This window comes from Gaeumannomyces tritici, assembly GCF_000145635.1.
Source record: "Gaeumannomyces tritici R3-111a-1 unplaced genomic scaffold supercont2.5, whole genome shotgun sequence".
Classification (NCBI taxonomy): Eukaryota; Fungi; Ascomycota; class Sordariomycetes; order Magnaporthales; family Magnaporthaceae; genus Gaeumannomyces; species Gaeumannomyces tritici.
This window is the reverse complement of record NW_008804549.1, coordinates 1,727,066-1,746,483: the sequence shown is the minus strand read 5'-3', so window position 1 is coordinate 1,746,483 and position 19,418 is coordinate 1,727,066. Positions and strand designations below refer to the sequence as shown.

General features: G+C 59.4%; 7 protein-coding genes across 7 annotated transcripts; 3 read left to right on the top strand and 4 right to left on the bottom strand.

The window, feature by feature from the left end:
* Nucleotides 1-63: 63 nt before the first annotated feature.
* Nucleotides 64-1,777, bottom strand: GGTG_09571 (60S ribosomal protein L2). The gene is made up of 5 exons (XM_009227422.1): nucleotides 1,700-1,777; nucleotides 1,514-1,580; nucleotides 1,354-1,390; nucleotides 757-1,248; nucleotides 64-593 (listed from the first exon to the last, which is right to left on the bottom strand). The coding sequence occupies exons 2-5, from the start codon at nucleotides 1,523-1,525 to the stop codon at nucleotides 370-372; spliced, it is 765 nt and encodes a 254-aa protein (XP_009225686.1). The 5' UTR covers nucleotides 1,526-1,580; nucleotides 1,700-1,777; the 3' UTR covers nucleotides 64-369.
* A 1,960-nt stretch (nucleotides 1,778-3,737) lies between these two features.
* GGTG_09570 (hypothetical protein) lies at nucleotides 3,738-6,988 on the top strand. Its single transcript, XM_009227421.1, has 5 exons — nucleotides 3,738-4,261; nucleotides 4,429-4,598; nucleotides 4,701-4,830; nucleotides 4,940-5,311; nucleotides 5,379-6,988. Exons 1-5 carry the CDS (start codon nucleotides 4,031-4,033, stop codon nucleotides 6,330-6,332), a joined length of 1,857 nt encoding a protein of 618 aa, XP_009225685.1. The 5' UTR covers nucleotides 3,738-4,030; the 3' UTR covers nucleotides 6,333-6,988.
* Nucleotides 6,976-8,249, bottom strand: GGTG_09569 (hypothetical protein). The gene is made up of 2 exons (XM_009227420.1): nucleotides 7,350-8,249; nucleotides 6,976-7,253 (listed from the first exon to the last, which is right to left on the bottom strand). The coding sequence occupies exons 1-2, from the start codon at nucleotides 7,722-7,724 to the stop codon at nucleotides 7,050-7,052; spliced, it is 579 nt and encodes a 192-aa protein (XP_009225684.1). The 5' UTR covers nucleotides 7,725-8,249; the 3' UTR covers nucleotides 6,976-7,049.
* Nucleotides 8,250-8,371: 122 nt separating this feature from the next.
* Nucleotides 8,372-11,261, top strand: GGTG_09568 (eukaryotic peptide chain release factor subunit 1). The gene is made up of 6 exons (XM_009227419.1): nucleotides 8,372-8,817; nucleotides 8,933-9,017; nucleotides 9,107-9,155; nucleotides 9,248-10,379; nucleotides 10,437-10,679; nucleotides 10,791-11,261. Exons 3-5 carry the CDS (start codon nucleotides 9,138-9,140, stop codon nucleotides 10,439-10,441), a joined length of 1,155 nt encoding a protein of 384 aa, XP_009225683.1. The 5' UTR covers nucleotides 8,372-8,817; nucleotides 8,933-9,017; nucleotides 9,107-9,137; the 3' UTR covers nucleotides 10,442-10,679; nucleotides 10,791-11,261.
* Nucleotides 11,042-12,724, bottom strand: GGTG_09567 (hypothetical protein). The gene is made up of 3 exons (XM_009227418.1): nucleotides 12,531-12,724; nucleotides 12,401-12,461; nucleotides 11,042-12,281 (listed from the first exon to the last, which is right to left on the bottom strand). The coding sequence occupies exons 1-3, from the start codon at nucleotides 12,621-12,623 to the stop codon at nucleotides 11,341-11,343; spliced, it is 1,095 nt and encodes a 364-aa protein (XP_009225682.1). The 5' UTR covers nucleotides 12,624-12,724; the 3' UTR covers nucleotides 11,042-11,340.
* Nucleotides 12,725-12,885: 161 nt separating this feature from the next.
* GGTG_09566 (hypothetical protein) lies at nucleotides 12,886-14,804 on the top strand. Its single transcript, XM_009227417.1, has one exon. The coding sequence runs from the start codon at nucleotides 13,036-13,038 to the stop codon at nucleotides 14,581-14,583; it is 1,548 nt and encodes a 515-aa protein (XP_009225681.1). The 5' UTR covers nucleotides 12,886-13,035; the 3' UTR covers nucleotides 14,584-14,804.
* Nucleotides 14,574-19,283, bottom strand: GGTG_09565 (hypothetical protein). Its single transcript, XM_009227416.1, has 5 exons — nucleotides 17,437-19,283; nucleotides 16,885-17,360; nucleotides 16,530-16,793; nucleotides 16,117-16,460; nucleotides 14,574-16,056 (listed from the first exon to the last, which is right to left on the bottom strand). Exons 1-5 carry the CDS (start codon nucleotides 18,633-18,635, stop codon nucleotides 14,809-14,811), a joined length of 3,531 nt encoding a protein of 1,176 aa, XP_009225680.1. The 5' UTR covers nucleotides 18,636-19,283; the 3' UTR covers nucleotides 14,574-14,808.
* Between the last annotated feature and the right edge of the window lie 135 nt (nucleotides 19,284-19,418).

The following is a 19,418-nucleotide window of genomic DNA, read 5'->3' as shown; positions in this document are numbered from 1 at the left end:
TAGACGCTGGAGGGGAGAGCAGAGCTTCCGAGGCTGGGTCACACCTCTGGCACCCCACCTGGTTCATGAATATCGTGTGATGTTTGTTCACGTTCCAAGTCAACCGACGACATGCGCACTTGCTTCTCCGCATGTGGGATCTTAATGCCCAAGAAAAAAAAGAACTGCCCATTTGATTTGCTTCGTAAAACCGAGATGGCCCCCTTTTGCTGCGAACTGGAAATCCCTTTTATAAACCATGGATACCACGCAAGCACCGGCCAGAGCATCGCAAATTGCTGCCCGTTCCCGCAAAAAGTACCCTTAACTACAAAGCAATGATCCATGCAATCCGATGAACCCCGTCCCACGAGCCGAACCAGGAAACTCTTACTCCTTCGTCTTCTGGGTACCACGCAGCAGACCCGTCCTCCTCGCAGCAATAAGACCCGCCTTTTGTCCCTGGGCCGCGTATCTCGAGATGGTCGAGGCCTTACCGATATGCTGGTGGTTACCACCACCGTGAGGATGGTCGACGGGGTTCATGGCAACACCACGAGTCTTGGGCCACGAGTTGCGCTTGACGGCGAACTTGTGCTTGGCACGCGAGGCCTCTGTTTGGGCAAGCGGTTAGCATCACGTTTGTTTGGAGTCGCCACCAGTGTCCTCCACCAGTGTCATCGGGAGCTGGCGAGAAGTGTCCAATACGACTCGTCTCCTGCCGAACTCAGACTTCTCCCAGCTCTCCTTTCTCCGCGAGGGGTAAAGGTCACGTACTAAGCAGGGGCTTGTCGGTACGTCCGCCACCAGCGACGATGCCGATCATGCCACGAGCCTGGCTGCTGACAACCTTCTTAGCGCCCGAAGGCAGCTTAATACGGGTCTTGCCCTCATCGGGGTTGTGGCCGATAACGGTGATGTAGTTGCCCGAAGTGCGGCCTAGCGCGCCGCGGTCGCCGGCCTTCTCCTCGACGTTGGAGACGATGGTACCCTCGGGGATGGAGCCCAGGGGCAGAACGTTGCCGACCGTCAGGGCGGCGTTCTTTCCGGCGTAGACAAACTGGCCAGTGTACATTCCCTCGTTGGCGATGAAGGTCTCGGTGTGCTGCTTGAAACGGTAGGCGTCACGGAAGGTGACGCGAGCCAGCGGTGCGCCGCGGCCCGGGTCGTGGATGATATCCTTCACAACACCCCGGACATATCCGTGGCGCTCGGCGTAGTCGAGGGATCGGAACTTGGCGGGGGCCTTGTTCAGGCGGGTGCGGGCCTCTGTAAATCACCGGTGAGTACGACAAGATCGAGTCGGAGGCACACTGCCTATCGTGCTATCGAGTTCGTGGTCGGGTTCGAGGGGAAGATTCCGTCAGAACATACTGAAGATGCCGCCGGCACCCTTCCTCTGGTTTCGAATCTGGATGGGACAGCGCAATTAGTACCGTTGTCGCCGCCAGCGCCATCGCACCTCGTCCTCCTGTTCCCTTGCTCAATTCCAGCACCTCGGATCCCTCCACGTCCAGGATTGTTCGTCACTTACCACGCGACCCATCGTATCTTCCCTTTTGAAGGCGAGCTCCTACTTGGAAAGTCCGGGTATCTTTGGTCTGCAATCCGGATCGGCAGAAAATCAGCAGCTGTAAAAGAGCAAGACAAAGTCGACCGGCGAGGGCGCAAAGAATGGTAGATGAAATCAAAGGCGGGATTGCTGATGGGAGGGACTCACCGTCCTGGTTTCTTGCGGGAGAAGTTACAAAGTCGAAATGGGAATTTTTCTGCCCACTTTGGTTTGTGTGGATGGCGCTGACTGGGGGGAGGACCGCGGCCGCACCTGCCCTAGCGTGGGGTCGCTTGCCCTGCGCAAAATGGGCCAGAGCTGCACGTGACGGCCACACACGTGCCACGATCCTCGACTCCCAACACCAGTTCTGCCGCATAAACGGGGCCGGCCTTCTGTGGCTAATAATGCAAGACAGATAGATGCACACGGCCACTGCCCATTTCAGCCCCCATCCACCAGGCTGGGCCGAGACCGCCCACTTCTTTGTTACCCTCGATCTTCGCTCTCTCGCTGCGCTTGGCTCGAGTCGCGCCCGTTTACCTCAGGTTTACCTCAGAGTCCTTCTTGGACTGCACGCTTGAATGCCTGCCTGCCCAGGCAAATATCTACCTGGCACATACAGGTTCTAAATGCCACCCACGCGCCATCTTGCCAGATTCCAGTGCCTCACGCTTCATTCGAGCGTGTGCCTGTCCGCGGCTGTCGTGTCAGCCTTTGGGGGAATCTGAGGCCTCGACTCGACCCCGCCTGACCTGGCAACGCCTCATCTGGTTTCCAACCTCTCGGAAAACGAGTCTCAATGCCGCCCAACATCGGGACGTGTCAACAATGAGGCGCCGCCTGAATTATTCCTCCCTGTTGCGAGCATACCATCAAGCATTTACTCCTCTCCTCACCTCTGGAATGCATTTTACCTGTGCATCTGCTAGCAGCAATCGTTAACGCGTTTCTACAGTCTCTCAACGTCTCCTGCCCTGTGCGCTGTTTTTGCGACACTGTTGGGAATGGCATCATGAGCCGCACGTTTGTGTGGGATTGTATGCTGAGAAGCGTGATTAAGCTGGCCCGACCGCTCTGGGGCTTCATTTCCCAGTTCTGGGCACCGGTCCGGCACTGCATTTTTGGCTCGGCATCTGATCCAGCGATCAGAGTCTTTTCCGTCAGAATGCGGTTGCAATGACTGCCGAACATCCATTTTGGCGCGGATTTGTGCGGCTGCCGTGTTTTTGCGTGTCAGAGCACGCAAAGGTGCCCGGTTGTCACTCGAGCTTGCCAGCGCAGCCTCGACAAGACGCAGATGCAGCGGACAAAGATGACAACATACTTTCGCACGCTTGGCGACCGCATGAGCTTTCACCCCTCAAGAACTGTCCCTATCCAAACGAGCCGGGTTCAATACTACCATCTGTCGTTTGCTTTCCTCCTCTTTGCTTTAGTACCTCTCGAGCTGTGTGGTTTCAGTATGCAATTTTGTTTGTACGAACCCTGTTTCATTCAGGAGTCCCATTTCTACTAGAAGTCTGAGGAAATCGGGGTTTTGTGAAGGTGTGTGGATGTGCATCCTTGTTTGAGCATGATCGGCATGCGATTCGGGGTGGCGATGGCATCGTTGCGAGGTTGGCCCTGATGATGGGCTGGACCCTGCTCGCTGGCCGGAGTTGGGTTGGTGGAGATATCTCGAGTAAGCGAAGGATGAATGCCCAACTTTTCCACAAGAGCCAAGTGGTTCATTGCTACGGCATGCGAACACTCCCTTGGCCACGCACCAGTCAAACTCGAAACACGAATGCGTTGTTCGGTCCGCCATCGATTTCGGAGAGCTGTGTGCCTGCTTGGTGCTGGGGGTGAGAATGGCCTCTGCCGCGATAGCACTGCATGTCTGGTCACTCTATCTTTGAGGCTTTCTTTGTTGATGGTGGCAGTTTCGGAGACGTGCAAGAAAGCGGGGGTTGGGGATGGGTTGGAGCAAGATGAAGAGACGGCGGAGATGGCTTCGGAGCGGCGATGGTGGCGAGGACTGCATCGATTTCGGAGGGAATACATGTAGGCATGGGGCAAGCGGGTTGGGCATGGCCGGTGGTGCTGCACTTCGCTGGCACTGTCCCAAGGGCGCCCCAAGGAGGAAAGGGACTGGGGCGGTGGCCTGCCGCCGACCTAGGCTGTGGCGGCGCTGCTCCCAAGCGTACGACCAAGTATATATCAACATAGGTTATCATTCCAGCCTATCACACAGACTCGGCCCCCTCCCGAGGAGGCATGAGCGGGCGTGCGGCTCCCAGAGCAAAGTGGGTTTTAGTGCGTGGTCAAATTTGGGCGCGGAGCTCCTCGAACTCTCGCCGGCTCTGCTTGTCGTATCTGAACCTCACCTCCTCCACCCGCCCTGCCTGACCCTTGACGGCAGCCAAGCCCAGGCCCGACTCGACAAAAACAACACAGCAGCCTGCCGCCACCGCGCACCGCCAGAAAGTCGACAGCACAACACCTGGATCATCCACCATGGCAGACGACGACTCTTCGGACCTTTCCTCGGTCGATTCGCTCTCGCCCCCGCCGCCCGAGGACGACTGCGAGGTGCAATTGAAGAAGCAGGATGGCATCCTGAAGTTCTTCCACAAGGTGCCCAAGAAGCAGGCCGTCGCGGCCGCCAAGTCGGCGTCGCCACCGCCACCCAAACGGGCGCCATCTCCCGCGCACGAATACGTCTTGGCGGACAATCCAGATATTGCCGTGAGTTCATTTCGCAGCTTGTCGCGTGGAGAAGTCATTGTGACGCGAAATATCGCGTGCGAAGCGGAGGGGGTTGTGCACTTTGGTGGCAGCTCCTGGAGCACAGAGTGGGTGGCGGGTGAGTGCGAACTGGGGTTTTGCTGACGAGACGCGGCGCGCCCAACCAGTTCATCGTCATGTTCCGCAACAAATTCAACGACGTCTTCTCCAAAACCCTCACCACGTTTGGACCACAAGAGCTGGAGCGCGAAATTGTCGATTCTGTACCCGGAGATCGTGTCGAGGCCTTCCTGTGCGCCATTCTGAAGCTTCTTCTCAATCGCCAGCAAGAAGTCAAGTACATGCCCCCTCCATCCCTTTCCCCTGCCCACACCACATCCCATACAGCGCTTCTGATCCACCGAGCCGTCTACTTACCTTCGTCCCAATCGAAAAACAGGCCAGGACACTACAACCGGGCTCTCGAGGATGCAATCAAGACTCACGAGGCCTCTTGGCCGGGCTCCTGGGGCGGCGCCAATCCCCTCGCCGGCGGCACGACGTTCAACTCGATGACTCCGACTCAACGGGTGCGTACTCTGATTCCATTCGTCTCCGCTGTCCTGATACCCTACCTTGCCAATTCGTCTCGAAATTTCTTACACGGAACTGTTCCTGATCTCAGTACTTTGCTTCCAGCTCGATATCCTCCGCACCTTGATCCTGTGGACGATGCAGTCCTCCAAGACGGTCAAGGACATCATCGACAACGCGTACAAGAACAAGCGCCAGGAAGACGATCTCAATCAGCCACTCTCCGTCCAGCCTCTCGGTTCCGACAGTGACAAACGGCGCTACTTCTTGGTCGAAGGCCCCGAGTACACTTCGTTCCGCATATACCGCGAGAGCAACCCTGCTGGTTTCCAGCGTACCTGGTGGAGCGTTGCCGGCAGCATCGAGGAGGTCCATGCCCTGACGGGAAAACTTCTCACGGCCGACGGTGCCCCTAAGGCCCGGAAGCTGGGCCAGAAGCTCCAAGAGCAGATCCCCCACTTTGAGGAATCACTTGAGGTAAATTCACCTCCCCATTCTCACTCCAGCCCGCCTAGTAGTTGTAGCAATGCTAACCCCCTCAAAGAAGCTGAGGCGCCGCGAGTATCGACTTCAACGCAAGCAGCAGTTCAAGCGGCCCGATCCCGGCTTCTCGCTGTACGAGGGCCGCACGCGGGGCAAGCGCGCCAAGTACACCTACGATGACGAGGAGGACTACGAGTTCAACAGCGACTCCACCGCGACGCGGAGATCAACACGCAACACAGGCACACATACTCCGGCCGAGCCTGCTGGTCCTGTCACCACCGCCAGCGGCCGCCAGGTGCGCGCTCCTAGTCGCTTGAACGTCGAGACACGGAGCAACAACGGTGGCGGCACGAGCGCCAGCAATAGCGTTCGCGAAGACTCGGAGATGAGGGATGATGAGCCCAAGTCGGCCACAGGTCGTGGAGGTCGACCGCTCCGATCTGCTGCTGTAAATCACGGCATGAACGGCTGGGCGCCTGTGTCGAAGAAGAAGAAGGGCGGGGACGCCGACTCGTACGACTCGGATGCCGAGGATGAAGAGAGCGAGCCCGACTTTGGCGGTGACGAGGAAGATGAGCACGTTCCTGACGAGAGTGAGGAAGAGGTCGACGAGGAGTTTGAAGCGGACGACGCCAACATGGTTGACGATGACGACCAGGGCCCCGATACGTCGCTAGTCGTCAAACTCCCCGTCAAAGTCGTGTTGGACGGCAAAACTGGCAAGTACTCTAGGGCAACCAGGAGTAGTGGTGCCGCGCTTGCCAGTCCGAGCAGCAGCTCCGAGCGCAGTGCGGGACGCGCCGAACCCGGCACTCCTGACGGAACGGCCTTCCGCGCGACTCTCGGCTCTCCGGTACACACTGAAGAGGAGATCTCAGTTTCGATCAAGCCCGTCACTCCCGAGACGGAGAGCGAGACTAAGACTACGCACAACGCCCTGCCCACGACCTCTCTGGCTTTTAGAGGAAGCCCGGAGAAGTCGCAGCATACCCGGCGATCTGTCGATATCTGAGATGAGGACATTCACTGTTCTGGAAAGCCACCGACAGCGTGTCCCCACCACCTGAGGGGCTCTCATATCCAACCCCATTACATGTGAGACAATCCATCCACAGGATATGTGCCTGGCTGTTCACCAAGACATACAGCCCCCGATTCTCGGTGTTAGTTACCAGCACTGTTCATGGTATTTTCACCCATTCTCATGCCTTTTTTTTCTTCTGATTTTCCCTTCCCCCTACTACTACCTGTCTCTAGCTTCCGTCTTCTCTGCCAAAGGGCAATTATCTGTCGATGGAGTTTTGGTGTTGAAATCCTCGCTTCCTCTTCCTTTCTTATTATTTCCCCGAATGTCATGAAAGGGACTTGTCTATGACGAGGCGTTGGCAATTTGCATTGGAACAAAGGTGAAGCAAGGAACTTTTGACTTCGCCAATGAGGGGTGATAAGGGGTCACGATATGGCCGGCATAGAGGCTGTGATAGAGTAGCAACGCGCTACATAATTTTGTTGGCGACGATCCCTTCTGAAGAACGAAATTCATACCCCGATAGTCTGATGAATAGGAAGTCAACGGTGTATCGTTTTCACTACGACGCGAGTGAACTCGTCTTTCACATGCACCCAATATGCGCAAGCCTCTTCTCGGAAATCACTGCCGCGCACACAAGCCTTAATATTTGTTTCATTTGATGCGCTGCGCTACTGACTGTCCCCAGGACAGACGCGCCTACCTCCATTGCCGCGCATAGGACGGCCTGACGGCGGTGGTCCTGGACTTCTCTGGCGGGATGATCCAGTTGTTGACGCCGTACCACCAGCGCCTCAGCTTGGCCCCGGACGAACTGCCGTGCAGTTGCGCGTTCTTGTTCCAGTACTGCCATCCGCCTATCGCGAGGTTGTACAGCACGCCCTGCGCCAGGGGCATCATGACCTGGACGACAGAGCCAGCAAAGTTAGCACCGTGCCTGCCCTCTCCGATCCCATCAACTTTCCGGGAAGAGAAAGGATGGGGGGATTCCAAACGGACCTGGTCTCGGGCCGTGATCCAGGCCACCTTCCACCACGTGTCGGCCTTTGCTATGCTTCGGAGGTAGCTCTGCTCGAAGCGCAGGTCCGGAAGCGGGGGCATCTGGTGGGCTTGCCGGCGCGGCAGCGGCCTCAGGACGTCGTAGGGTATGTCCTCCTCCTCCTCCTCCTCATCATCATCATCGCCCCGCACGTCTTCGGCCTCGTCGTCTAGGCTGTCCACATCGCCGCCGCCATCGGGCTTTTCGTGTAGGGTCACGGGCTCGAGCTTGTCAGCGGCAGTCGAGGGGTTGAGGTCATGGCTGGCCGACGGGTGGCGGTTGATGTGAGCGGTCTGCACCGTCTCGGCCACCTGGAGAGGGACCGAGGACGACATTTTTAAGGGGGAGGGGTATCTTGCGGTGCGGGTAGTGGGGGAAGTTAGGGGGGTTCTCTATTTCGGTTGCTGTTTGATGCTTTGTCCGGTTCCAAAAGCCCCTCTTGCTCCTTGCGGACAACGTTCGGATCTAACGCGCTGAGATCCGGAGAGCTGTGCCTGTTGGGGTGGTACGCGCAGTTCAATCGATGACGGGCTTGGGAACGGGCGGCTCCCGCCTGGCAGTCTTGGGTAACCTTGCCGACGACCCGCTAGATATTCTGGGGGTGGGTCGCTGATAGAAACAGGAATACTTGGGCCAATTCACATGCTAACAGGGAGCACGGGCTCTGACAACAGCACAGGTACTTGGGAACAACAGTCAGGATACCACAGAAGAGTGAAACAAGGCTTAAGACACACGAAATCACATTAGAAACAGGGCATAGAGTATATACAGAAATGATATCGGAAACAGGAAAGGACATACCAAATTGGGCAGGCGACCTCCAAGATGCTGTTGGACAGCGGCTTATTAAAGTGCAGACTTTTCTTTGCCTGTCGTGCTAATGTCATACTTGCAGCTTCTAGTCCCTCTTGCGTCACTTGCCCGGTTTTGCGGATCCCGTTCGTCTAGTCCCCTATTTTCCCACCTAGGTATTCCTACCTAGGGCGGTGAGCCAAGGTGGTTGAGAATCAGGTGCTGAAGGCTGGAGCCGTGGGTAAGAATGACTCGCCCCAACCAATTAGCCTCGCCGATTTCTGCTGCCACTGCGGGCTTTTTGCGGCTCAGAGTTGACGGCACGACCTGCAGCGAGCGACAGCGAGGCACAAAGCACAAACTTGCAGCCACTCCCAACTCCTCTCCCCCCTCCTTCAAAACCCCACCACAAAAAATCCAGGCACACTCCAGCCGCCTGACTTTGTGCGCTGCCCGTTTTTCTTTGTTTATTCTTTCTCATTACTGTCACTGCCGGTTCTGCGACTTGCGAGGAGTTCGACGCTCCCTCATTGCGTGCATTTTGAGACCAGCAACGCACGCGCCCGGGACTAGTTCCAGCGGGAGAAGCCTGTCAAGATGAGCGACCCTCAGGGAAACGAGGCGGAGAAGAACGTAAGCCTCGTGCCCTTGCCCGTCGCTCCCACAGCGGCCCAGCCACGTCGCAGTAGCCGCGCCCAGCTCCCCCGACCCAGATCTCCGGACTGACAAAGCCCGCCGCATCCATCAGATCGAGATATGGAAGGTGAAGAAGCTCATCAAGCGCCTCGAGGCCGCCCGCGGTAACGGCACCAGCATGATCTCCCTGATCATCCGTATGTGGCCTCTCCTCCCCGCCCCCGCCCGCTGCGCCCGCCCTCGCCGACTTCGCACGTCTCGGCTCTGCTAACCCGCGCGAGCGCAGCCCGAAGGACCAGGTGTCGCGCGCCGCCAAGATGTTGGCTGAAGAATACGTACGTGGCCGGAGAAGGCTCCCCGCCCTGTCCGAGATGCCGTCGGCCGAGCCGACCCGATCCCCTGCCCCACTTGCTGACACTCGCTTCAGGGCACCGCATCCAACATCAAGTCCCGTGTCAACCGACAGTCGGTGCTGTCGGCCATCACGTCGACGCAGCAGAGGCTGAAGCTCTACAACAAGGTTCCGCCCAACGGCCTGGTCGTGTACTGTGGTGAAATCTTGACGTCGGAGGGCAAGGAGCGCAAGGTCAACATCGACTTTGAGCCGTTCAAGCCCATCAACACCTCGCTGTACCTCTGCGACAACAAGTTCCACACCGAGGCCCTCGCCGAGCTGCTCGAATCGGACCAGAAGTTTGGCTTCATCATCATGGACGGAAACGGTGCTCTCTTCGGCACTCTAAGCGGCAACACCCGCGACATCGTCCAGAAGTTCTCGGTCGACCTCCCCAAGAAGCACGGCCGTGGTGGTCAGTCGGCCCTGCGTTTCGCGCGTCTGCGTGAGGAGAAGCGCCACAACTACGTGCGCAAGGTCGCCGAGCTGGCAGTACAGAACTTCATCACTGCCGACAAGGTCAACGTGGCCGGCATCATCCTGGCCGGTTCTGCCGACTTCAAGAACGATCTGAACGCGTCCGACATGTTTGACAACCGCCTGGCCACCAAGGTCATCAAGGTCGTCGACGTCTCTTACGGAGGCGAGAACGGCTTCAACCAAGCCATCGAGCTGTCGGCCGAGACGCTTGGTAACGTCAAGTTCATCCAGGAGAAGAAGCTGATCGGCAAGTACTTTGAGGAGATCAGCCAGGACACGGGCCGCGTGTGCTATGGCATGGAAGACACCCTCAAGGCGCTGGAGCTTGGCGCCGTCGAGATCCTGATCGTGTTTGAAAACCTCGAGATGAACCGCTGGACTCTCAAGGACAGCAGCGGCACCGAGCACATCATCCACTCCACCAAGGCCCAGGAGACGGCCAGCAGGGACCAATTCCTCGACAAAGAGACGGGCCAGGAGATGGAGATTGTATCGCAGGAGTCCTTCCTCGAATGGATCGCTGAGCACTACAAGGACTTTGGCACGACGCTGGAGTTCGTCTCGGACCGTTCGACCGAGGGCAACCAGTTCGTCAAGGGCTTCGGCGGCATCGGAGGCCTTCTGCGATACAAGGTCAACTTTGAACAGTTGGCTGAAGTTGACGACGACGACGACTATTACGATGGTAAGGCAGAGATTCGACAAGACTCCGGAAGAACTGAGACTGACAAGGTGATGGCAGATTGACAGACTGAATCCCTCGTTGACAACGAGGGATCCTCGACTCGAGTAGCCGAGCCCGAGCAGGCGGTCATCGAGCAGCGGGCGGCCAAGTTGTCGCCCGCGGAGCGGCGAGTGAAGAAGGGTTTCCCGTTCAGCCCAAGCCTCAACGGGGGTCACCAGGTCGCGCGCCCGAGCCCGCTTCGCGCTATGATGACGGCTTCTTGAGTTTTCTTTCGAGAGGAGAAAGAAGAATGATTGTGAGGTGAGCTTAGGCCTTCCGCGGGGAGCCCTCTCTGCACTAGGGAATGTAGAAAATGGCGTTTCTTTTGCTTTGGTTTTGCATGTTTTATTAATAAAATGGTGTCGGTGTTAGATGAGCGAGCACCTCCAAAGGCCTGCTGCAACCCACTCAGAAAACAAGATCCAAAAGAAAACCAAGAGGCTTAACGTCAGTCATGCGCAAGGCCTGATCGGTGGTGGTTCGGTTCTCGGGGGGGAGCAAGGTGCGAGGAGGCATCGTACGAACGGGGGGCTAGGAGCATCAAGGGGGACTTCTTGGAGGGACTTTGTACCACGAGGCACTTGTCCAGGTAGTTAAAGGAACCTAGAGAGAGAGGGAGAGAGCGGAAGCGAGACGAGGCTGCGTCTTTGTATGGGCGAGTCTATCCTAGGGGTTCTTTTCTTGAAGGAAGGGTTTTATGGTCTGGCCTTGACGGCATTTTATCGGCCATTGTAGGCGACTCCCTGAATACGCAGGGTCAAGATACAATGGACATGGCTCCCTGACTGGGTCAGCTCTGGCATTGGTGTCAAATATTGATTGTGTATTTTGTGTATACACCCTCCCACTCTCTGCATGCGTCCATTTCCCCCCCTTTCCCATAGCATTTCTACAAATGCGGCGGAAATAAGGACCAACCCGCTCACCGGCGGCTCTCCCAGCTGCCGAGCCACCTCGAGCCGTGGGCGACGCGCCGGACGTCGGCGAGCACGGCGGCGACCTTTTCCCGCGCGTCTGCGGCCGCCTCGACCTCGAACTCGACAAAGAAGAGGTACTGGAAGGGCCGGATCAGGCTCGGGAGGCTGTTGATGCTGGTCAGGTTGAGCCCCGCGCGGCGGAAGCACTGCAGCACGTCGGCCAGCGAGCCGGGCGAGCGGTGGGGCACGGTGAAGGAGACGAGGGACTTGGACGTTCCGGGCGGAGGAGGGATGTTTTGTTGGGGTGGCGGAGGGGGAGGGGGAGGAGGACATGTGGTACTAGCAGTAGCAGTAGCAGCAGCAGTAACAGAAGGAGGAGCAGATGAAGAAGGGCCAGCACCAGTAGCGTCGTCGTCGCCCTTGCGGATGACGAGGAACCGCGTCGTGTTGTCCTCGCGGTCCTCGATGCAGGCGGCCAGGACGTCGAGCCCGTTGGGCGCCGCGGCGGCCTCGCTGGCGATGGCGGCGCTGGCGCCCTCGGTGTCGGCGGCGGCCAGCTCGGCGGCGCGGCTGGTCGAGCTCACGTCGGTCAGCTCGGCGTGGCTCAGGTAGGCGGCCGCGAAGCGCGACGTCTGGCCAAAGGCCTGCGGGTGCGAGTAGACGTGGCGCACGTGCGCGAGGCTGGCCAGGGGCTTGCCGCGCTCTCTCTTTTCAGTGGCGGTTGTTGTGGCGGCGGCGGTGGTGGTGGTGGTGCTGCTAGGGTCGAGCCGGCCGAGGAGAAAGTGGTGCACGTCCAGGTAGTGCTCGGCGCAGACGCTGACGCCGGCGTACTCGGCGGCGCGGTCGCCGAGGCAGTCGAGCGTAAAGGTCACGACGCCGTGGGTCGAGTTCTCAAAGGGGACGACGCCGTATGTGGCGGTTCCGGCCTGGACGGCATCGAAGACGCCTTTGTTTTGTTGTGGTTGTTTTGACGGTGTAAGTGGAAGCCTTGGCTACTGCGAACATCGGAGTCTCTCCCTTCCTTATTTGCATGGATGTGTCACCTGTCAAGATGTCTGTACATGCCTCTGATGGTTGGGACAGGAGCCAGGTCCCAGCCCTGGCCTGGGAAGAGAGCGGTTGTGGCCTTTGGGAGTGTAAGTGAGTGGTGAATTTCTGCTACTCAAAACCCCGCACACAGAGGAACTACACATACTTGGTGGGAATACGATGCGAGCGGTCCCAGGAACGACACGACCGTCTTGTCCTGGGCCAAGGGCGTGTCGTTTGATGTTCCAGTCGATGCCATACTGGAAAGGATTTGCTGCTACTAGTGTGAAGAAAAAGGGGAAAACAAAGCCGGGTCAATGCTTCTGTTGCGACTCGTCTTGGTCTCATAAAGGGGGTTTTTTTTTTTCATATTGGCTCCCGATGTCGGGCACGAATTGCAACCAACGATGGCCTCTGGTTGGCACGGGCTGCGGCCAATAGGCCCAGCAGCGTTGATGACTTGCACGCTGAGCGTTGGGGTTCAGCGTTGCACCGCCTGTATTTTACGGAGAAGAAGGTAACAACCAATTAACCTCGCCCGCTGGATTTGGCAGCCTCAAACGTGATTGGGGCTCGACACGACACCAATGGATAGCACAGGTACTCCACGAATTCAGCACAGCACGTCTGAACTGCTAGGTCATCTCCCTCATCGTCCCTGAACCGCCACAATGCAGCAGCTCAAGACGGCCAGGCCGAGGCTGAGGCTGAGGCCGAGGTCACTGGCCGCCGCCGTCGCCCCCGCACATGTCCTCAGACGACGGGTGCATGCCGGCTACCAAAGCCACGACCAGAAGTTGAAGGGCTCCAACGAGGGTGGGCAGGGCCGGGACAACGACAGCCAGTTCGCGCACCCGGGCAACCCGACCGAGTGGAAGGACGCCTACTACGAGTCGCAGCTGCGCCTCGAGATGATGAACCGGCCCCGGCGCCGCACCTGGGACTACCTCTCCCCGACCCCGACCAGCCTCCTGGACCTGGCCCTCGACGACTTCCTGCCCCGGGACGCTCGCCCGTCCCACTTTCGCGGCTGGCTGGGCCGCCGCACGGCAGCGGCGTCAGCAGCAGCAGCAGCAGCGGCCAACGGCGGCGGCGGCAGCAGCAGCAGCGACGACGGTGACGGTGAGACGCTCATCCCGCGCCGGACCACGGTGCACCTGATGCGGGAGGGCGCGTCGCCGCTGATGGGGCCGCGAGGCGCGGCGGGCGGGCCGACGCCGCTGCCGACGCTCCACCGGCCCGGGTCGTCGTCGTCGCTGCTGGACCCGACGCCGCTGCCGCAGGGCCACCACCTCGTCTACTTCCCTCCGCAGCTGTCGGACCAGGAGCTGCTCCCGGACGGCACCGACCCGGCCCACTGGCCCGGCCTGCCCTTCACGCGCCGCCTGTGGGCCGGCGGCTCCGTCACCTACGCCCGCGGCTGGGAGCGGTCCCTGCGCTTCAACCGCACGCTGGCGCCCATGTGGTGCGACGAGTCGGTCCAGCACGTCGAGCTGAGGCTCCAGCCGCCGCAGCCGCCGCGGCAGAGCACGGCAGAAGAGGAGGAGGAGCAGCAGCAGCAGCAGCAGCACGACGGCGCCCCGCCCGGCAAGGTCACGGTCACGCTGTCCCGGAGGTACGGCTTCGACGGGTCCCGGGCCGCCGTCATCAGCGAGACGCGCAACCTCGTCTTCATGCGCGACCACCCGCCTGGCGAGGGGCCGAGGATGCCCCCATCGATAACGAAAACGACAACGACAACGGTTGGCAGCGGCGAGACCACCACCACCACCACCACGTCGCCGCCGTCGCCGCCGCTCATGCACCGCCGCAAGCCCGACTACAGCTTCGAGATGACGCCGTCGCGCCGCCTGCTCTTCCACTTCAGCGCCCTCAGCCACAACGCGCACCTGATCCACCTGGACCCGGCCCACGCCCTGGCCGAGGGCCACCGCGCGCCGCTCGTCCACGGGCCCCTGACGCTCGTGCTCATGCACTCGGCCCTGCGCGCCCACCTGGGCCACATGGGCGCCGCCGTCCGCTCCATACAGTACCGCAACCTGGCCCCGCTCTACGCCGACGAGCCCCTGCGCGTCTGCGTCCGCCGCGTCGAGGCTGCCGACAGCCAATTCACCTACTCGGTCTGGATCGAGACCCTCGACGGCAGGCCGGGCGCCAAAGGCACAGCCGTGTCGTACCTGGTGGACCAGGACATGCTATGTGATATGCCCCGGCGGTAGTGAGGGCAAAGAGAGGGAGCGCCTTGCCCGCGGAAGTGTATTAAATAATGTTAATTTTGATGGGTATCTTGCGCTTGGCTTGGTCTATCTGTCCGGAACTTGAAAGGAAAAGAAGCAAAACAGAGAAAAATGTAACCAGGAACGAGGCGCGAGTACAAATAAAACCTCGAAAATAAAACAAAAATCCATCCACATCTACCGAGGAAACATAAACCAACACACACATCAAGAAGGCACCGGCACTGTCAGGTGCCAGTTCTCCCACGAGCTCCTCGACTCCGGATCGGCCTCGTCGCCGGGGAGCCCCAGCCCCAGCCCCAGCCCCAGCCCGATGTCGAAACTGAGCTTGTACGGGCTCATCAGCGGCTCGACCGGGAAGTCGGCCGACGAGACGCGCCGGTCCCAGCGCCGCCGCCTCTTTACGCCAAACAGCAGCTGCGCGTCGTCGTCGTCGTTCGTCTTCTCCCCATCCAGCATGACCGAGAGCATGCCGGCCTCGCCATCGACCGAGTCGCCGTCATCATCATCATCTGCGTCGCTCTCCTCCTTCGCCCCGGGGGAGGCGCTCTGCTCCGGCAGCAGCCGGAGGCGGTTGCGCGCGAGGACCGCCTCGATGGCCGCCGCCGCGCCCTGCACCTCCTGCTTCAGGTCCTTGCCCGCCGAGGCCCGGGCCGCCGCAGGTATGTTCTGCAGGGCCCGGTCCAGCAGGCTCTGCTGGTGGTCAGCGCTGAACGGGAACTGCACCAGGCTGCCGCAATTGTCGGTGATGGCCTTGCGCATGAACAGAAGCGACGTCAGGTTTAGCTCGGACCCAGAGAGGTCGAGGCGCCGCAGCGTTGTGTTGTCGCGCACGCCCGAGCCCAGGCCGCCAACCTCGGTGCTCAGGTTCTGGTTGCGCACCACGAGAACCCGCAGAGTCGTGTTGCGGCTCAGCCCTGTGAAGGCGCGCCCGAACCCGCGCCCGAGCTGGCCGTCGTCGAGCTTACCGACGTAGCCCGATAGGTCGAGCCATCGGATCGAGCGGTTCTGCGCCAGCAGCTGCTCGAGCGCGTCGCACGCCGCGTTGGTGCACGTCGCGCTCGGCAGCGGCGTGGGCGCCGTGCCCACCAGCGACACGACCGGGAACCGCTTGGACACGGTGATCGCTTGGATGAGCCGCACGTAGGCCTCGTCGCGCCGGAACTCTACCATGTCCATGTGCAACCCGATCCGCCCTTCGGAGCACAGGGCGATGGCAGATGCGAGAGCCTCGATGCCACGCTCAAGAGGGTTCGAGCCGAGGTGCAGGTGCAGCCCTTCAAGACCGGAAACGGCGCCGAGGATGCGCGCGGCCTGGAACCCGTCTATGCTGCAGTCATTCAGCCTCAGCTGCCTGAGCCTTGGGGGGAAGCCGCCCTGCTGTTGGGCATGTCGCCCAGCAGCTACTCTTTGCTCGAGGAATCCGACAAGGGCTCGTTCGGTATCCATAGACAACTATGTCACACCGTATGGTCAGTCCCTGAGTCCTGCTCAACTGAGAACGGGTTCGCTCACCTTGTATCCTGATATGTCGATTTCCTGGATATTCTGGAATGCCACAAGGCTCTCGTAAGGCAATAGGGCGCAATACTCTGGACCAACTACCGCATCTGCCAAGTTGAGAATGTGCAGGTCGGACATGGAGTCAACGAAGCGGGTAACGGCATCGGCAGCGACGCGCCCCGTGTTGTGCGAAATATCCAAAAGCTGCAGCGAATGTCCCTGTGACGACAGCGCCTCAACTATCAGGTACATCTCCTGACTACACAGGGAGCACCTGGACATATCCAATGCCTGCAGACCTGGGATAAGATGCAGCGGGACGTCGTCTTCCAGACCGTCCCGGTTGAGAAATGAGACTGGACAGGGCAAGGGCGTTAGTCATATTACAACATGCCTAACTGATTGCCAAAGAGAAGATAGCTTACGGAGCGAGGCCACATCGCCAAGCCCGAGTGGGCAGCCACTGAGCAAGATCCGATTGCAGTTGGTCAAGCCGACACCAAGCAGGTTCAATATCGGAGCCAGAACCTGGGCATCAGGCTTGTGTGGCAGGCTGGGAAGGTTAGGCAGCGAGTCTGTGAAGTCCATCTGCCGAAGTGAAGGGATACAAAAGGCCAAGGCGTGAATCTCCTGAGCAAGGATCGAGCCTCCTTGGACTGGCTTGCACAGCTCAGAGCTTAGCATGGTTCCTGTGTGGTAGTGCCGTGTCAGATCAGAGTCCGCCTCATGTTATCCCATGTAGGTACACCGCATAGTGCTTGCGTGATTTAGAGCACTTACCATCGTGGTTAATGTACGCAACCGATGCCGGCTTATCACTGTCAAACTTGTTCCATAGCGGGACCAGACTGACACCGCGGAATGAGATGGATCCGATACAGTGGTTATACCGTGCTGCCCTCATGATGGCGAGCAACTCGAGCGGCTCGTACCTAAGCTTCCCTTTTGGCGGCAGAATGCGCAGCTCCGGGCCGTACGCGGCATCAAGCCCGATCTCCCACTCGACCTGCCCGCACTCGTATGCCGCGCAGAAGGCCTTGTGCGTTCTGTGGATGCTACCATACTCGTCGGGCATGGCAATGATTTCATTCTCGCCCAGAGGCGGCAGGTCGTCGATCCTGAACAGCTGCGTCCTTCGCAGAGAGCTTGGCCAACCAGGCCGTAGCAACTCGTCCGCCTTCAGCAGGGTCTGTATTATCTGGTAGTAGAACCGACTCGACATGTGCAGATATGAGGGGTTGGTCTCGAGAGGTTTCCTAAACAGTTGCTTGTCAGTGGGCTGGATAAAGTCAAGCGAGTTATTCCCCCCAAGAGAGACCGTGTCACACTTACCGGAATCTCAACTCAAGTCTATCCTCCCGAGGACTCCAACAGCCAAGAACGCACTCGAGGTTCATCAGGCCATACTTGGCATAGCTCACAACGAGTGCTTTGTTCTCCGAAGGACGCGTCACCTTGACAAAGTAGCAGAGATTGATACCGACGGCAAAGTAGTAGGACTCGTTCTCGACCCACTTGACATTGTCGGCAAGTCTGATGCCCACGGGGAATATCTCGGGCTGCAGCAGGGAGTAGCCAGGCTCTTCCCCACGGCAGATGTCGCGCAGCTTCTCCTCGATTTCATAGGCGACACGGGGGATGCCAAAGTGGGCGTCGTCCTTGGCCTGGATAGCCTCGTGGACGCTGTCGAGCACGAGGTCCCTATGGTCCGGATCCTCGGCGAAGAACTGACAAGCCCCGAAGGACGCCAGGGAGTGGACCGACTTCCACCAAATCTCCAGGCCGAAATAAGGGCGCGAGCTCTCGGCTCGTGATGCCGACACCACCGAGGTAATGGGGATCATCTGGAGCACCTCGGGGTTCGAGGAGCGCTCGCCGGCGGGCAAGGCCACGGGGCCAACGTCAGACGGGATGCTGGGAAAGAGACCGCGGACGTCGGCGGTCGTTTTAACCTTGACGACGTAATCGCTCGTCACCACCAGATATGCGAACCCATTCCGACGGAACTGATGCTCCTGTATAATCTTGAAGACCCCCTTGACCGTCTGCAAATCCCACTGGATCCTCCCATCGATACTGTTTGTCGAGCTCTGGGAGACCGAGGTGGTCTCCTGCGAGCAGGTGCCGCGGTTGAAGTCGGACCTAGACGACTCCCTACGACCTAGCAGGCTGGTGATGTTCCCGACCGAGGCGGTCCGCTGTTTTCTGAGTATCCTAGGCGAGCGCGAGCCGGGGATCGACAGCTCGCCCGCATCGGGGGCGGAGACGGCGACGACGGGCGGCGATAGGGAAATTGGGGGAGAGGTGATGCTCAGGGCGCGGATCGAGCGGATTATGCTACGCCTCCTGGGCGCCGCGATGGTCGGAGTAGACAGGGACGTGCCGAGTTTCGGAGGCGACGCCGACGGCGACGGCGTGATCCACTCGACGGCGGTTTCCAGGTGTGGAAGGGAGGTGTTTCGCGAGTGTGAGCGGGACCCTAGCAGGCTCTCGGATAGCCTGTGCCTTTTCGGGTGATCCATCGCAAGCATAGCCTCGGCTCGGTCGGCTAGCCTAGCCTCGGACGGCTTTCGTTCTTTGGGGCGGGACCGATACAGAGACAATGGCTAGGAGGCGGGCGGGTAGATAGGAGCGAAACAGGGAACGATCTTCGTTGCCCGTGGTTGGGAGGGCTCCTGCGCTCCGAGCCCCTCTGAGCCACACACTCTAAGCTTCGGTGGCTGGCAATCCACACGACATGAGCATATGGCGCTGGAGCCCGCAATACATCTGGTGACGTGGACGGCGTGCGTCGTCGAGGCCCTCGCGGAGGTCAGAATCGCCCGTGGTCGGCAGACATTAGATTACGAGATGGGCGGGCTGCAAGTGGCAGACGAAAGCGGAAAGAAAGAAACAGCAAAAAAAAAAAAGGGGGGGCGCCTGTCGCAGACAACAAGACGAGACAACAACAGAACGCGGGCACCAGAACAAAACAGTTCCTAGCGTCGCGGGAAGAGATGGCACATGACCAGAAAGACAGCGATCGGGCGATGGGTGATAAGAGAGAAAAAACGAAGCCAAAGGGGAAAGCCGGGACAACAGGGCACGGCGTTGCTGCCGTGCGTGCAGTGCAGTCGCTGTGGTTGGGTGGGCAGCCGATACGATGCCACGAGTGATCGTCACCATGGGCCTGATTCCTGAACCTGTTTCGCTGCATGCAGGGAGCATTGGCCAATGGCGGCGGCGCTGCGCCGCAATGGGCCTCGGTGGTGGGCGCACAGTGCAGTCCCGTCCCTCCAGCCAGCACACGCCGCGTAGTATTTTCTGTATTTCTG

Bases quoted from the DNA above. Each gene is read 5' to 3' on its own strand.
- GGTG_09567 (XM_009227418.1), bottom strand. From the start codon at position 12,623: ATGGCATCGACTGGAACATCAAACGACACGCCCTTGGCCCAGGACAAG. The intron at 12,462-12,530 runs GTATGTGTAGTT...ACACTCCCAAAG, and splicing joins TCGCATCGTATTCCCACCAA to GCCACAACCGCTCTCTTCCC. The intron at 12,282-12,400 runs GCATGTACAGAC...AACAAAACAAAG, and splicing joins TCCTGTCCCAACCATCAGAG to GCGTCTTCGATGCCGTCCAG.
- GGTG_09570 (XM_009227421.1), top strand. From the start codon at position 4,031: ATGGCAGACGACGACTCTTCGGACCTTTCCTCGGTCGATTCGCTCTCG. The intron at 4,262-4,428 runs GTGAGTTCATTT...GCGCCCAACCAG, and splicing joins CGGACAATCCAGATATTGCC to TTCATCGTCATGTTCCGCAA. The intron at 4,599-4,700 runs GTACATGCCCCC...ATCGAAAAACAG, and splicing joins AATCGCCAGCAAGAAGTCAA to GCCAGGACACTACAACCGGG.
- GGTG_09566 (XM_009227417.1), top strand. From the start codon at position 13,036: ATGCAGCAGCTCAAGACGGCCAGGCCGAGGCTGAGGCTGAGGCCGAGG.
- GGTG_09569 (XM_009227420.1), bottom strand. From the start codon at position 7,724: ATGTCGTCCTCGGTCCCTCTCCAGGTGGCCGAGACGGTGCAGACCGCT. The intron at 7,254-7,349 runs GTCCGTTTGGAA...TCTGTCGTCCAG, and splicing joins GGATCACGGCCCGAGACCAG to GTCATGATGCCCCTGGCGCA.
- GGTG_09565 (XM_009227416.1), bottom strand. From the start codon at position 18,635: ATGCTTGCGATGGATCACCCGAAAAGGCACAGGCTATCCGAGAGCCTG. The intron at 17,361-17,436 runs GTAAGTGTGACA...GCAACTGTTTAG, and splicing joins AGACTTGAGTTGAGATTCCG to GAAACCTCTCGAGACCAACC. The intron at 16,794-16,884 runs GTAAGTGCTCTA...ACTACCACACAG, and splicing joins TGCGTACATTAACCACGATG to GAACCATGCTAAGCTCTGAG.
- GGTG_09571 (XM_009227422.1), bottom strand. The intron at 1,249-1,353 runs GTATGTTCTGAC...GGTGATTTACAG, and splicing joins GGGTGCCGGCGGCATCTTCA to AGGCCCGCACCCGCCTGAAC. The intron at 594-756 runs GTACGTGACCTT...TTGCCCAAACAG, and splicing joins TACCGACAAGCCCCTGCTTA to AGGCCTCGCGTGCCAAGCAC.